This window comes from Tachysurus fulvidraco, chromosome 12 (assembly GCF_022655615.1).
Source record: "Tachysurus fulvidraco isolate hzauxx_2018 chromosome 12, HZAU_PFXX_2.0, whole genome shotgun sequence".
NCBI lineage: Eukaryota > Metazoa > Chordata > Actinopteri > Siluriformes > Bagridae > Tachysurus > Tachysurus fulvidraco.
In genome coordinates, this window is record NC_062529.1 from 13,180,261 (window position 1) to 13,197,576 (window position 17,316).

General features: G+C 40.1%; 1 protein-coding gene across 3 annotated transcripts in view; it reads left to right on the forward strand.

The window, feature by feature from the left end:
- The window catches only part of akap6 (A kinase (PRKA) anchor protein 6), a 98,299-nt gene that overhangs the window by 30,011 nt on the left and 50,972 nt on the right, over positions 1–17,316 (forward strand). For all 3 annotated transcript variants that reach the window (XM_047821119.1, XM_027172042.2, XM_047821120.1), the window contains 2 exons: positions 7,490–7,586; positions 9,819–9,997. In XM_047821119.1, the coding sequence (XP_047677075.1) occupies positions 7,490–7,586; positions 9,819–9,997 (276 nt within the window). The remainder of the gene's footprint in view (positions 1–7,489; positions 7,587–9,818; positions 9,998–17,316) is intronic.

Here is a 17,316-nt window from a genome sequence, read left to right on the forward strand (position 1 = left end):
GAAACAGTAGCCTTCTCCCATACAGCACTGATCATTTATTTACTACACGATCAGGGATACAAGGCCAGGCTGATATTGAACAGTTATTACGAACTATAAAAATTGCAAAGCCTTCAAATTTCAGAACAAAATCCACATCACCATGTTCACACCATTTTTTACTCTTGTAAGAGAAACATCACATTTAGTTTTATTAGGAAAGGCTGCACTCCTTCATATTGATGTAGAGATGTGCAGAGATGTGTTTTTTACAGATTTAATGTCTGACTCATAGTCCAGCTGCCACATGGAATGTGAGAAAGAGAGAGATAGTGTGTGTGTGTGTGTGTGTGTGTGTGTGTGTGTGTGTGTGTGTGTGTGTGTGTGTGTGTGTGTGCGTGTCTGTGTGTGTGTAGCATGGCTCTTTCCGGTACCCATGGGAGAATTATAACACGGGGGTTGACTGCAGGGGGAGAGGGAGGGCTGTGTTTATAAGGCATTGAGAAATGGTGTGAAATGAAACGGCTATTGATTGAGCTTGATGGTGGATCCAGGTCTCTGAATCACATTAACGAGGGACGCAGCAGCCTGTGTTGGCAAATGAGTAGCAGGGAAAGGAGCTTGCAGTTACAGAGAAAACACACACACACACACACACACACACACACACACACACACACACACACACACACACACACACACACACACACACACACACACACACACACACACACTATTTAAGATGTTAAACTAAGAAAAAATAAAAAGGTTATGTATTAGACTATGGACACATTGCGAAGGCAAGGTGCTGAGTCCTGATTTAAGTTCATCATTTTGATTGTCCTGTATTCAATACTAGCCTGAATAGTAAATTGAGCTGCATGCACAAAAGCATTCCTGTCACAATGAAATTATGGTGGCCCACTTATGACAAGTAAAATTAAAACGATGTAAATAAAATATATTCACACAGCAGGTAAAAGTGGCCAACATCCACTTTCAAAGATTCTGTTTAGCTGGATATTATGAACAGCAAATTTCTAATTAAGTCCCAGACTTTTTTATTTCCTTTTTTGTCTCACTGTCATTCGTGACACTGAAATCCGATTCAGATCTGATGTGAGTTCAGAATTTGTGTGACTTTCTCACCACTCCTTCTCAGTGACAATTGTATACTGGTGGGAAATTGCATCGTGGTGATCAGTGTTATCAAGCGCATGTGACCTGTTCAGACTAGTGCTGTATGTAGAGCAGATTAAAAAGGGAATGTGAACAAAAAAAAAAGAAAAAAGTATTGGATTAGAACTGTAAATTAAAATTGAACACTTTGTAAATGAATTTATTATTATTATTATGATTATTATTATGATTATTATTATTATTATTATTATTATTATTATTATTATTATTATTATTATTATTAAGAAGAAGAAGAAGATTCAAAATATCATAAGATTCTAGTAATGAGAAAGATTTCACTCTATGGCCTGTAGAGCTATGGCCTTCACAGGCATCAGAACTCAACTGAATCGAAAACCTTGAGCAGATTTAGGACCAACATAATAAACGATGCTCAGCACCACCATCATCATCCTCATTCCTCTAAGCACAGACACAGAATAGGAGGGAAGTCTTGTTTTACCTCATTTACAGACGGCAATACCACCTGTCTTTTCCGATACTGATAGAAACCACAAGTATCAGCTAATATACATATGCATACAAAATTATTTTCTTTAAAAAAAAATTTTTTAACTGATGCACTTCACATTTGTATTCAAACAACAATCATTTAGACTGCATAATAAACTATAAGATACTTTAATATGTCACTGCATAATAAACTATAAGATACTTTAATATTTGAATACATGTAAGGTATAAATATAATAAATAATAAATAATATATATAATATATTCCAAATGAAATATCATTCTGTTGACTGAGGATTCAATTAAAAAAAAGTATATCTGATTCACAGTGTTTTGCTTGTATTGGCCAAATACAGATACTGGGAATCTGATCGCTGGCATCTCAAGTGATTTTAAATTTCTCACAGCCCAGTTTTGTGGACATTCACAATTTATACAACAGTTTGTTCTGGTCCACTAGTTTGATTGGACAAGTGATGTTCCATCAGTGTTTATATTTAGACTGAGCTCACTGGGACGTTTCACTGTATACAGTATATGTATGACTCTGCTCGACTATACGTAAAATACCAACACTAGCGATATATTACAGTAGAGTTTGATGTTTTGGCGAATGATAAATTTTTTATGAACTTCTTCTCTAAAATATGAATGCTTGTCAAATGAAAATGAAAAGGAAGAAGGGAAGCCAATTACACCAGATTTACTTATTTTATTCATAACACATATGAACAAACTTACTTAAAGGCCAATTCACACCAAAAGCTTTTATGAAGAGATTTCGAGCTTCTGTTGTGCCCGAGACTTAAATCCATACCAGCTGTGAAACACAGCCTGAAAACACTTCCATCCTGTTCATCATACTGTGTGTTTACACACATGGAAATGAAACAGAAGCTCCACAGGAATCCATTCAAATTCATAAAGAAAAATTATATTACTCTAATAACATAAATCATTTATTTACATACTTGTCAGGAGTATCGATGCTGTTAGGATACACATAACATTGTTGTTCAAATTTGCACTTTATATGAGACAATCTCTCTTCTTATATCTTATATCTCTCTTCTGAGAATTTGAGAATTTGCGTTATGTTGGATTTTTGCCTCTTTAATTCATAGCTCATGACTTTGATGTATTACACTGAAAGCCACTTAAAAAAAAATCTTAGAAGTAATTAAAAAATCCAACTCTAGACGGTACATACATTTTTGTGGAAAACAAAAGGGTGAAATAGTTTTGTAGCTGTTGTGAAACAGATTCTTTACAAGGCCCCTGAGCATGGAATTGAATTGAGTCAGGAAGAGATTGCGACTTGCAGAGAATCCCATCTTTCAAACTGTTAAAAATGAGTTGTTTGTATTGCAATCAGACATAATTAGCACATCTTATACGCAAAGCCATATATACCAAAAATGTGAAAACAAACCATTAAATATAGCTCATATACCTTTTTTAAATTGTAGATTTTACTGTTGGCATTTAAAGTAAAAACATATCCAAGCTGCCGGGTTTATTACACTGTCACTAAAATATTAACGTCAAATCTAGTGACGAAAAAAGAAAATCTCTTTTCTGAAAGTCCTGTCAGTCAGCTGGTTATTGCTACCACTGAAAAGCGATATAAAATCTGTAAGTGAAATCTAATCATATGTCATTAAGGAAATGTTATTGCACTGCACCGCGCACCCTCGGATCTTTAAAGGGAATGAGAGGAGCTGTTTTGAGAGGAGAGATTTGTTTGGATATTATAGCAGCACGACTTCACTGACGGCACCACGCCTCAATAATAATGTATTCATTCAAACCCAATCCTTTTTTTCCCTCACACTCTGTGCCATGTTTCTGACTATGCCTATGGTCATGAAAACACCAACACAAATAAAATGGTGAGCTCCGTTGGTTCCAGCATAGAATAGACACACTCAAATTCCATCTAACAACCACACCACACAACACCACAACACAACACACCACAACACACACCTCATTGGTCCCTAGACACTGTCTGAGCTAATGGTATTCTCTCGCCTCTATCTATCACCTCCTTCACACACACAGACACACTCACACACCCTCTCCTGTGCTCTCTCTCTCTCTCTCTCTCTCTCTCTCTCTCTCTCTGTGTATATATATATATATATATATATATATATATATATATATATATATATATATATATATATATATATATATATATATATATATACGTGTGTGTGTGTGTGATTTGGGGATTAGGCAGGGGGGAAGCTTGTGGTCCAGTGGTTGCTTCAGGCACATCTATTGGTGTCACGTCAGCGATAACCTGGTTGCCCTGCTGTCAGGTCTCTGAACAGTAGAGTCAGAGTATACGAACAGTGCTGCCTACCTGCTCCTGCATACAACTCCAACACAACAAAACACTTACCAACAACAACATGGCACAACGAAACAAGCCTCACGTGCCAAACTCCTGACAAACGAGCGGCTTGATTGCATATATACACATCAAACACACACTCCAGGACATGAGAGAAGGTCTTAGTTTCGCATGGGAAATTTATGCAGATTATATTTCCTCTATGACTTAGAGTGGTCAAGGTAAAGGGTGTTGAAAAGGAAGCAAGGGCACTTTGCTTTTGTCGAGAGCGATCATGCACTCCAAGAAATTGTCCTCTCTTGTGAAGCTTTACAGCACCAGGAGTCTACAACAAGAAGCACTGTGTATTAAATACAACCTGGTAAAAGCCTCATAAAAAAGATGATGTGCATGGGATTATTGGTGACAGTCAAGCAAAATTAAAAGTGTATCTCTACTTATAAAGAATCTTATTTGTGATATTTATTCCCATGCTTTTATGAAGGTTTAGTACTTGATTTCATTCTTCTTATTATCATCCAATTAATATTCGTATGTATGTATGATAGCATAGCTTCCTACACTGACTGAAATCGTTCGTATTAGCATTCACATTCTGGTGTGCCATTTTTCCAAAGGTACTCAGTCAGTGACAGATATCTGGTTTTGGTGGCTTTTGTTTATTTGTTTACTCATTTTTAAGGTGTTTAGGTCTGTAAAGGATATCAATTCAGTCTGTATTCAGAGCCATAAATAAGCGTTCTTCACACTTGCTCTTGTCTGTCATCAGTGATAGATGTGCATGTGTGCTGATCCATCACCAGCGTATCCCTCTCACTCCATCTCCGCATCAGAACCTGCTGCCTTCCTTAACCTTCTCATCTTCCAGCCTACACCCAGGCAGACTAAAGTATCGGACAGCTCATTTAGCATATGTGCAATTCATATTCATTTAGAGCACCTAGGAGAATGTTTAAAGCTTTTGGGATCAAGTCACATCATTTTTCTCTGCATCCAGCAGGTTATAACTAGTGCTATAATACATTTCTCAAGATACATTAATTCAAAAAGAGTTGATTATACACTGAAAGCAGTAATAAAATGTAACTTACAGGACTGTACTAATGGAATCAGTGTTGAGTGTTGGTCTCTAAGAGAAGACAAGAGATATGTTTAGAGATTAGATCTTTTTCTGATTTTGGTTTAAAATAATTAACATTTTTAAGCTTAATATAACGTGTTCTTAGATATAAGATGAAAGCTAAATAAAAGATAAATGATGTATCATTTATGTATTATTGAGCCCTGCCGTGTTACTAAATGACTTTACAAAACAATTTCAATCAAAAACCAACACACAACAAAATACAACAAGTCTTTTAGAAATCATACAATTGCTCATATCCACTCAATAAAGCCCCAGATTTCCACAAACCAGGCAAAGATAGGTACAAAAACCCTAACATTAACTGCCCTCTGCATACATGAACTCACACATAACCAAGATTGGCTAATGTTGCTGTGATTGACAGGAGAAAGAAAATAGGCCATCCCTCCCACAGATGGCTGTAGTATCCTGAGTATATAGAGGCAATGCTCTTGGGAGCCCTTTTTTTTTTTTTTTCTATTTGAGATTTTTATTTGAAGCAGTTACTGCTGAGTAAACAGGATAAAGAGAAGGCCTCTGATTGGTCTTCTGCCATTTCATTCAAATGACCAATTTTAATGAAAAGTAAGAGATTGTGAGAGTAACCACAGCATCCACTCCATCCACAGCTACAGAGGAAGCGTGTCATCCTAAAATGATGGCAAAGAGCCTTGTTTATGTAAAAAATTCCAGTTTAATGCTAGTTAACACTTATATAGATATAGAGACTTAATGTTCTGCATACATAAGCCTAAATGTACAGACATACATGCAGACAGAGTGATTTCTAGGCAGGTAGAAATTATTCATTATACCTGCCAGTACATATTCTGATGTACAGGAGTGAAGGCTGGTAGAGCGGCATGCAGAACACTAGTGAACATGGATATTGTCAGAGAGACAGGCACAGACAAAGAGACATCTTCTCTAGACATAGGCAGAGGGAAAGATAGAGCGATGCTCAGATAGCCAGTGGCAGCTCCAGGCTCTCTCGGCAGGACCAGTCAGATCAGACCAGCCGGTAATGGTGTGAAACAGGGCTGGGGGAGATGTGAGGAGATGAGAATGGAAGGGGAAGATGGCCCTAGGCGCCTCACTGCAGGCCGCCTCATGGGATCTCTCTCCCTGCACACCCTCTACCCCCGCCTCACATCTTCAACCACAGAGCAACCCCCCCACCTCTCCTCTAGGAGCCGGGATAATGCTCTCTACACTTTGATTACACTTAGCAAGTGGAGAGCCCTCTGTTGGGTATTATCAAAACCAATCAACATGAAAGTTTGCGCTGCGGCAGTGGCACCCACTGAGAGGGAGCAAGGAGGTGTGTGTGTGTGTGTGTCTGTGTGTGTGTGAGGATTTGGGAAAGCAGGGGAAAAGGGAGTGTAGTAGTTGAAATAGAGACATCAGAATAAATGGACAGGCGCTCGGGGGAAGCACACATGCCCGAGAGTTATGGGACGCACGTCTGATGGATCCTTTGAGCCAGGAAGGAAGGTACACTATTGTATCACTCTTTAGAAAGACAGAAAGGGAGAGAAGAGAGTAAAATAGTTTCTCCCTTGCTGAATGGAGTGGGCTTCGGAGGTCATTTTCTGGAGGGCACATCTGTGGGAGAAATGTCTTCAGTTTTATAATGTCATTTGAATATTAGTTTATGCCACGGATGATGTATTAGAGGGACGTCTGTCATTTGTTAATAATTCAGCAAGCCACAGATAGCAGGGTTGACTCAGACAAATACGCAGAGAAGGAGAATAGAGGCTCCAATGCACAGAGGCACGCCGCTTTATGAATAATGTGTGTTTGAGGTCTGGGAGTGTGTGAAGGATCTTTAGAGGTTGTGTGAAGCCAGTGTGTCAAGAGATTATGTGCATTTTCAGCAATTGCACAAAGGCCCCTAATGTGACTTATGAGCATTTGTTTCAAGAGTGCAGATGAATCGAGATGAAAGGAGACAGTGCTGCCGGTGGGGTGTGTGTTTATGTGTGTGTGTGTGTGTGTGTGTGTGTGTGTGTGTGTGTGTGAGAGAGAGAGAGAGAGAGAGAGAGAGAGAGAGAGAGAGAGAGAGAGAGAGAGAGAGAGAGAAGGAAACAGAATCTCTGACAATGGTATGAGGGACTATTTGAGTTAAAGAGAAAATATCTCAGATTATATTTTGTGCCAGTTTGGGTATGTGCATGTGTGAATGAGAGACATAGGGAGTGTGAAGGCATGAGGAAATGTGTGAGATATAAACTGTGTGTGAGGATATTTCTCTGCATGGAGATATCATGCTGTGTGTGTTTCTGTTTGTGTGTGTGTGTGTGTGTGTGTGTGTGTGTGTGTGTGTGTGTGTGTGTGTGTGTGTGTGTGTGTGTGTGTGTGTGCAGAGCTTCAAGCTGAACGTGGACAGTCACTGCGCTCTGAAAGACAGTCTACTGGAGGAGGGGAAGCAACTGCTGGAACTCATCACCTGCCACAAATCAGGTAGTGCACCGGCAAGCTGCACATTTATTATTAATGTTTATATTAACATACTGACCTTCAGAATTTATAAATCCTCAAATAAGCGCTTCTCAGCCATCGCCACTACGGCACGCTTGCTTTTTCACATCCACTCTGAGTGCGTCTGGCTGAATTGAGTTGTGGGATAAAGCAGCGTGTGGAATGTGAACAGACGCAATAGTGCACTGTATGAAGAGAGCTGGAATTAAGAACAGCGGGGACCAAAGTCAAAGGCCACCTACTAGACCTGCTCTCACTGCCCCCCCCCCCCCCATCTGAGTCTTGCTTTCTCTTCATCTTTCTTTCTTTCTTTCTTTCTTTCTTTCTTTCTTTCTTTCTTTCTTTCTTTCTTTCTTTCTTTCTTTCTTTCTTTCTTTCTTTCTCTATGATTATCTTCCTGAATCCTCTGGCAGAGTGCTGTGCAAATGTGCAAATCCACTAAGCTGACCTCCCTGTCAGCTGGTTAAGCCAGACACTATTAAATATGCAGATGACTGCCCGGAGCTGGACTGTTCTTACCGTGACCATCAGACCATGCCCCTCAAACCAAGCTCCCTCATACCAATCTCTTACACACACACACACACACACACACACACACACACACACACACACACACACACACACACACACACACACACACACACACACACACCTATAGATCTAATCTCCTTTGGCTTGGAGCATCCTCTCAGTGTATGTATTAGACATTGCCATTATACGTAAATCTCTTCCCAACACTCCACCCCGGCCCCTAATACCTGGTTTCCTAGCAACTCAGCAAATCCAAGCTTTCGGCAGGTGCGAGAGGTGGCATGGTGCTACACTCAATAGACAAAAACTCCTCATGCACACAGAGCATTGCGGCACTCCTGCCCCTCATGTGTGTGTTTTTAATTACCTGGAGCAGGATTTGGAGTGAGCAGACTGTGGCAATGGCTGGAGTTGTGTCTCTAGAAATGACTCTGCGTGCATAGGAATTAATGCAGAATTCATGCTCTTCTAATAGCTAAGACTAAAATAGTTGATGAGACCTCCAGGTAAAACTAAAAAACACAGTTACGTTAATTGAACAAAAAAAAAATCTGTGAAGTAAGAGATTAAGAAGATGGAGTGTGTGTGCTTGTCTGTTAAACCAAAAGCCCAAGTTCAACTCTAAAGCAATATTCATAACAAAGACTGACAAATCTGAAGCAAAAATCAAACTTAAACACAAGAAGCACACACAAACATTCTCCCTGGATAAAAAAGAAATTAAGAAGCTACTATTAAGGCATAGTGTTACAGACATTCATCACAAACAAAGGAAACATGAAACAAAACATAAGGCGCATATGAGGACCAAATAACAACTTAAACACAAAATAAAGAGAAGAGTGGGAGCCATGATGCAATAATTCTTACAATTATTACTACAATTCAATTAAAAACTACAATCAAATGAAAACTAGAAATATTGCTTTTAAACTGGTTGAAGGAAAATAAAAAACAGATTCATTTCCATTTTCAGAAACCTACACAATGTGCAGTGTGTTTTCATGCATTCATCCACAAAATGAACTGAAAATATTTAGCAATAAAAAAAGATTGATTGGCACTGATGCCCTCTACGAAGTGGCTAAAAAGAAAAAGCCTCACTATTTCCCTGCTTCTGATTAGTTCCTCCAAAGAGAGACATTAAAATTGACATTAAACTATCAAACTACCATTTTTTGACTACATCACACCACTCCTTATATGATGGAGATGCTGATGGTAGTGATTAGACTAATGTTTGGAGTATTATTAGTGGTGATGTGGTCGCACTTGCTGTGGTGGAGATGAGGGAATGTGTGTAGGGGTGGTGCTTAAATGGGAGGCATGATGAATGGAGGAATCACAGCACATTAAAGACTCGTTAAAGGCGACTAGTGGGAGACGTGTGTGTGGGGGACTTGCTGGACCTCTGCACTGCTGAGCAGGGATTCACCACACTGGCTAATACTTTATGTATTTTCATAGAAACAATGTGCGCTTATTTTCTTTTTCTTTGTAGTTTGGTTTTGTGTAAATGTATGTTTAAGTGCATTCGGCTGGAGAAAGCAGCAACGGCAAACTAATAAAACATGTGGTACTCTGTGGATGAATGCATTCTGTTCTCTGGAAATGAGCTTGCGTGTGTATGAATGGGAATATAATGTGTGCGTGTTTGTGTGTATGTGTGTGTACATGCAGGCTTCCGGGACATGCTCCAGATGATTGCTCACCAGTGGCAGGAGCTTCAGAGGCAGATCCGCCGGCAGCACGGTTGGATGCTGCGCACACTGGACACCATCAAAGCCCAGATCTTGACCACTAACTCAGACGGGGACTCTAAAAACACAGAGGACCTCGATCTCCATGCCAGCTCGGAGGTATAGTCTATTAACCCAGCTAGACTGCCCAATCTCAGACCCATTTCCTACAATACATCACTCTTTGGCTCCTTTCTTCTCCCCCTCTTCCAATCCCACTCCACTCCTTTTGGCTAGCCCGCGGCTATCCACTGCTCAGTCAGCAAAATAAACAAACACAGGGCCAGGCCGGGCAGGGAAGGGCTGGCTATTAGCATAGGAAAAGGCTAAAGGATAGGGCCTAGCAGTTTAGCGTTTAACTCAGAGACGAATACAGAGGCGTGTCTATGATTCTGAATTTCTGTTTATAAATACATCATATAAAAACATCTTGCAAGAATAATTTTTGAGGGCCTTTTGCCTCTCGCACATGCAAACACACAATTAAGCCAGACCATGTGCGAAACTCAATTTATACCTTGCACTTAATGTGTAATTGCAGAGGTAGTCATTGTAGGTACCAATTTCTCTTTGTTTAATTGTCAATTGTGATTAGGTAATTGCACTCCAATTAGATGTTGCGCTTTACGACGAGGCCCTGGGTGCAGTGGCGGGGAGCGAGAGATCTCTGGGCTTGTGTGTGGAGGACGCAACAGTGCTGCTCTTTCCCTCAGGAAGATGAGTTGCACTAGAGAGCAATATACACACACATCGTCTCTCTCTCTCTCCCCCATAATCTCGCTCGCCTCATACGCAGCTAGTATCTAACTCCCCTGTCTGCTTTTCCCTTCTCCCCTTTTCTCGTTTCTTTACACCATCCTCTCTTTTGTGGGAGGCATAACTAAGCGAGGTGCTTTTTAAATTGTTTTGTTGCAATTAGAAGTCACCACAATCAGTGTGATCAGTCAGCGTTGACAGCCATTAGCCACTTGGTTATAGCGAATTAACCGAGAGAGAGGAGCAAGTGATTCATTATCTCAGAGCTGTTAATGATGATCAGATGCATCGCCTAATTAGAGGCAGGCCGGAGGAGTGGGAGGAAGGTCACCCAAGGAGCCACAAACCCCATCGTATTGGAATAGGGCTGTGTTTAGGACAAGGCTGGGGTAAATGTGTGCAGGAGGGGTTTGATTTAGTTTAAGCCCATTGGTAATGTGTGTTGGCATCCTGACACTCATCTCAGCATGTCTTCCATGCCAAAGCCATGGAAACCTGTTGTGTTTTAATTTAGAGCTCAATGTGGTGTGAAGGTTTGTCCTTTATCCCATCCCAAACTGCACCTAATTTTCATCCATTGGTAGAAAACTGACCTTTATAAAACATCTCCTCTAAATATATGGATTACGTGTCTGTGTCTACTAAAATATTCACATCAAGGTCTGTCTGCATGCATTGTCTTGAGTTAGTAGCATATTGCAGGTTTGTATATGCACCCAGAGGTCACGTTTATTTTGATGAGAATCCTCAATAGGAAATGTCTTAATTGCGCATCTCAAACCTTTTTTATGGCCCATTGAGCCATGTTGATGGTGGTATAGGGAATTCTTAGTGCTCATTTGGGTCCACATTCTCTGACTAAACAATATTTGGATAGTGCTGTCAAGGCGGTCTTTTTGACAACGAGCCTCCCCCCCACCTCAGCATTAATTTCTAATGCTGCACTACAACAGGTGCTGCTTGAGGTTATTAATTTGCTTTGGTTAAAAAACGGCACACCGATGAGCAATGCTCGCTGTCATAGATATAATATACGCGCTGCCCAGACATGAAGCCTTTCCCCAGAACACCATTAAGGTGTGTTCAAAGCAGGGCGCATCTCTCCTGACAGCAATTACACGTTGTTATTATTGCTCCAAACATATGCTCTGATCCACATTTTGGTGTTATAGAATTATTTTCTGAGAGACCTTAAAATCCAATCAAGGCCTGGATGCAAGTCAAATGGTAACTGCTGAAAGTGTACAGTAGATGGAGAGAGAAAGAAGGAAGTAAACAAGCAAGAAAGATCAGATTATCTATTAATAGTGCTATACAACTGAATTAAAAGAATTAATTTCTGTTACTTTGGCATTATTGTTACACAAAGCCTTTGAATTCAACCCAGAAAGAGACAGCACAATAAAGTGGAGACAAGATCAATAAGAAACATCATGGAGCGTTAGCACTTATGTGAGTCTCAGTAATGCTATTCTTAGATTAAAAAAAAAACACACACACACAAAAAAACATGATTGCGATATAAACAGAGCTGCCCAAATCCCCTAGTCTCATCTTTATGTAGTCTCACTTATTGCCATGGTAATGCATCTCAGTAGCATGTAGAGAACCATCCCTTGCTTTAGGTAAATGTCAAGACATATCTGAGCACAGTGAGATGACCTACATGTGTCCAGGGATTTTGGTGAGGTTGGAATCCCTTAGATTACTAACAGCGACTGAATATGGCATCCAGCTCTGAGTTAATGCCTTGATGTGCTGTTTTTATGTGAAAGATTTTAATTAATCATCTAGACCTCTGGCACTATCGCTCTGAAGTTTGATGCTCATAAACACAACACACAATCCATACCTTTTGTGGTTATGTGCCCCTACTTTTGTCAGGCTGAGAGGTGGAATAGAATCATAAATATACCACTTTCAACCATCCCCAGTTCCGATTAAACTGCGTTTTTTTTTTTTTTTTTTACACTGGCCAGACTAATCCTGTAACCAGCTTGTCAGAAATACCCCCGGGTCAACAACCTCGTCATAACATGCCAACATTTTCTGTGATATTTACATACATAATTTGTAGCCAGGCGTTTCCTGATGCAGCCCTGCCCTGTTGGTTTATCAGAGCGTTAGGGACCTCCATGGCTCATCTGAGACCTTGTGCTTTGCTTAAAGCGCTGTACGTATCAGTGTTGCAAGCTAGGTTCCTGCCAGGTGTCTGTGGCATATTCCGCTACCGTCATATGGATGTGTATATGTAAAAAGCAAGCAGGCCGCTTATCAGAGGCTGCTTGGAGACAGCTTGTCTGCCCCAGGGCTGCCATTTCACCCCTTTCTCTCTTTCTCTCTCTCTCTGGCTGAGTCTTTAACAGTAGGAGGGAAGGAGGGGCTGCAGGCACCTCAGCCATCACCGTGCTACTTGCTGGCATATGTTAACAGCCGCCGTGTCACAGCACACAGGCCCATCATGCATATGGAAACAGTCTTAGGTATATCAAAGTCACCATGCTTTAAAAGTGACCTGGGGTTATTGCTTGTGAAAATGAAATTACACGAGGTGGCACTTAAACTCTGGCAGAGCAACGCGCCTGCACCTCACCCCAGTTTATAGGTACTCTTCATTTTCATGGTCAGGGATGCTCTAAATCTAACATTAGTGCTAACTTTGAGAATTCAAATTGAACATTTTAGACTTTGATGAATATTTAGGTGCAGGTTTGCAGAGTTATAATTTCGACATGGGGTCGGAATTGGATCAGGAGTTTTGCACATTTTTCTCATTTTTCTTTTAGTTTGGAATGTTGTCCTTAAAACGAGGCATGTTTACGTGCTACGGCAAGGAAATAAAACATCCCTGAAACATGTGTAAGCGTGTCACTGAGCAAAGCATACTGTATAAGCACATCTGTGCATGGTTTTTAAAATGAGAGAACTTGTTTAACAGTAGTTTGGGCTAAAACACATTCGTCTACATGCACTGAAAAATGTTTATTGGGCCCTAAGTGAAAAATGAAATACAATCAACGATCCAAATAGGTAGTAATTTGTTTCTGTTCTCTTTGCATGTATTAGCATGCAAAGGCACTCCAGCTGTAATTTATAAAGTGATTTAATATTGACATACCTCTCTAAGTGTTTTTTGCCGATGGCAGTTTGACAATTGGAATGAATGTTTTATGAAAAAGTTAATAGTGCCTAGTTTTGCCGACAGTTTCAAATGTTTAATCACACAAAGGATATGAATTAATATGCAGGTAAGTTTGAACTTAGGTTATTTTTTTCTTTTCACATTAGATGCATGAGTGCAGTGTTTTGAAACGAATATTTTAGTGCGTGCAATATGGACTGTGCAACATCAACAAAAACTATATTTCTCATAAAACTCCCCCTGTTTTTGGTTCAGATGTGATATCTGTTTTTTTTTTTTAAGTTTTTTTAGTGTTCTAATTTTACAGAATTCTATTGCTTTTTATTTTTTTATTATTTTTTTAATGAATACATACATTTCTACATTTACAGAAAGCTTGCTTGCTTTTGAATTTTGAATTTTTTATCCCTTGGGTTGATACGATGCTTGCACAAGTCAAGAATATAAACCAGATGTTCATTTTTATTCCTATTTTGTCTATTGCAATTGGCATTCAGAACAAAGATGATCTAACTCGCTTGCAAACAAAGCAACAATGCACACTTTAGGCAGTGATTATTAGAATCAGAGCACCTTTCTGAAAAGGTTCGGCGCAATAGGAAACTATTTTGATTTTGATTTCCTTTGTGGTTATCAGGTTTTACACATGCAACGCCTGCAATGTTTAATGACTGCAGTCCAAATTTGATAAAGACTAATCTGATAACCCTGCTGTGATACTGAGGTGTAGTGCTATTGGGAGTGTTTGACTTTCTCGCTGCCAAAGAAAAATAGCTCACTGTAATTATGCTAACACAAGAGTTAGACTATCTTTAAAAAGCCAGACAAGTCAAACGTTTTCACACTTTTATGCTTATCATTGTTTCAGCGTCTGCTCTTGTCAAACAGTTTTATTTAATAATTAAGATAAGATCAAATACATGTAACATCTTCTTAATGTTAATATACCAAAGCCATACGATTTACAGGAGATTCTAATTTTGGAGTCTTGTCCTATTTATGTCCCAGGAAGATTAACGTCCTGAAGTGAAGGAACTAAAACTTTGTGTGTGTGTGTGTGTGTGTGTGTGTGTGTGTGTGTGTGTGTGTGTGTGAGAGAGAGAGACATAGAGAGAGAAAGAGAGAGAGAGAGAGAGAGAGAGAGAGAGAGAGAGAGAGAGATTCTGCCCTGTGATAAGTTCGTCCCCTCCTGTGACCCTGTGAAGGATAACTGGTACAGAAATTGGCCTGATGACTCATATAACTCATGACTAAACCATTTAAAAAAAATTAATTTTAATACATGACCCTATGTATATTTGAAGGAAAATATTTACAGTGCTTTATTAAAGTTATGTACAAATATACACCCACTTATCCACTTTAATAGGAACTCTACTACACTTGTGTTTTTGTCTTGACTTCTTGTTATTATCTAATCTGCTCATGTGTCTCATGAGTCAACATTTTGAGATGCTTTTCTGCTCAGCCTGGTTGTAAGTAGTCTGTCAGTTACCTCAGCACAAACCAATGCTGCCAGCTGACTGGCTGACTGAATAATAGCATGATTGAGCAGGTGAAAAGGTGTTCCTAATAAAGTGGTCAGTGAGTATAAGTTAATTTGTGACACAAAATTTTCCCTTGGTGTAAATGTTAAATAAAAAAACTTAAATAATTTAGCATGTACTGAATCATGTACTGAATGTTGCCAGCTAAAGCATTTTTCAGTTTTTAAGCCATGTGTAATGTTCGGAAAGAGAATCTGAACTGACATGTACAGTTTATTTTGGACAGTTTCAGCTGTCATCTGTCCTAAAAATGCTTAAAACCCACAGTTAAACGTGTATGTATGTATAAGCAGTGCTACCTGTAGTCTTAATCATGTTATAATGTACTAGTGACAAGGTGTCAAATTTTTCAGCTTAAGCCCAGGTTTAGATCTGTGTTGATATTAATGGCAGCAATTTTAGTTATTTTATTAAATCCCTCATATTTTGACTTAGTTGGTGATGCAGGTCATTGACATGTTTGTTCATTTGCTAATAGCAGCAGCACTAAGGCACTTGGGAAGGCTGTTGTTGGTTATTGGGTCGTCTAGTGAGCGTGTGATTGGGATCTGCAGGCTGTGACTGCGAGGCGCAAACATCAATATCTGCATAGCTCTCTCTCTCTCTCTCTCTCTCTCTCTCTCTCTCTTCTCTCTCTCTCTCTTTCTCTCTCTCTCTCTCTCTCTCTCTCTCTCTCTCTCTCTCTCTCTCTCTCTAAGCACTTAGCCTTCAGTCAGCGTAGAATAATTGTCAATGAATATTTAACAAGCCTTCAGCAGGAAAGAGAGCCATCTGAAAGGAATTGGCGGTATATTATTAATACCGGAGGTGTTAGAGATACACTATAGTCAGTGGACCAAAGTGCACAGTGGATTAGCAATTGAGCACGATGCAGTTGTGAATAAACTCATTTCACTACCCAGACCACCATCTGCCTGTTTACGGCGGGGGAAAAGGTTGGCTAGGAAATGCAACCGTTCGGCACTCGCACTTTAGTCAAAGCCAGTGCTAAAAGTTTCTCCAAGGTTCTCCTAAGCTGAAGCTTCTGCTCAGCGTGTTGTGGCTGGTTCTTTGTTCTTCATATTCAGCCTGTTTTTTTGCCCCTATCTGTAATGCTTATGGCCAATCTGCTAAACATAAAAGTGTCATCCATGTTATGAAATATGAGCAGTGGAATTACCGTATCACGGCTGCTGATTTAAGATTGCCTTTCAGGTGAGACGCGGAGAAACGCATCCCATCACACCTCCTCTGAGATCTCTCCCACTGCCAGAGGAGCCTTCTGTTCCTCGCTCTCTCTCTCTCTCTCTCTCTCTCTCTCTCTCTCTCTCTCTCTCTCTCTCTCTCTCACTCTCACGCTCTCTCTTTCTCGTTCTCCTTCTCTCCTGTCTTGAAGTGATATAAAATTATAATGTCTGCCCTCTGGATCTCTTCTTCCTGAAATCTGGCCAAAGCGCTGAAGCTGCATGCGCTAGCTGCCATGCATGAGAAGCAAAACAGGAGGATGGAAAAGAGGCTGAAGGGGGAGAAATATAAAACCCACTCATGAAATATATTCCAAAGCACTCAGGGTAGATAGAGAAGTGACATACTTCTCTTCTTTGGCTGTATGTGCAACTCACAGGTGCAGCGTACCACTGCAAAGAAAAAAATATCTTGCCCTGTGCATTGAGTTCTTTGATAAACGCAATTATTTCTCTTAGTCTTCCATGGCCAACAGGGACAGATGCTGCAAGCAGTAAAAGATTATACTAGGTAGAATCATGGCCGGTGCTTAGAACAGACTCTGTTTTTTTGGCTCATTTTGGATGATGTCAGTGTAAAAGCAGGCTGGCGTAGCTGAAGCAAAGGAGATTCTGATGCATCCTTTAAATAGGCACAGAGTGTCAGACGTCGGCTGAAACGAAGCGCCTTATCTCAAGGTGCGCTGCATCCGTCGCGTGTCCTTGAATGGGAACAGTTTATGAGGAGGACTGACGGATAGCCGACATGATTGAGAATTGTGTGTTGGGGAA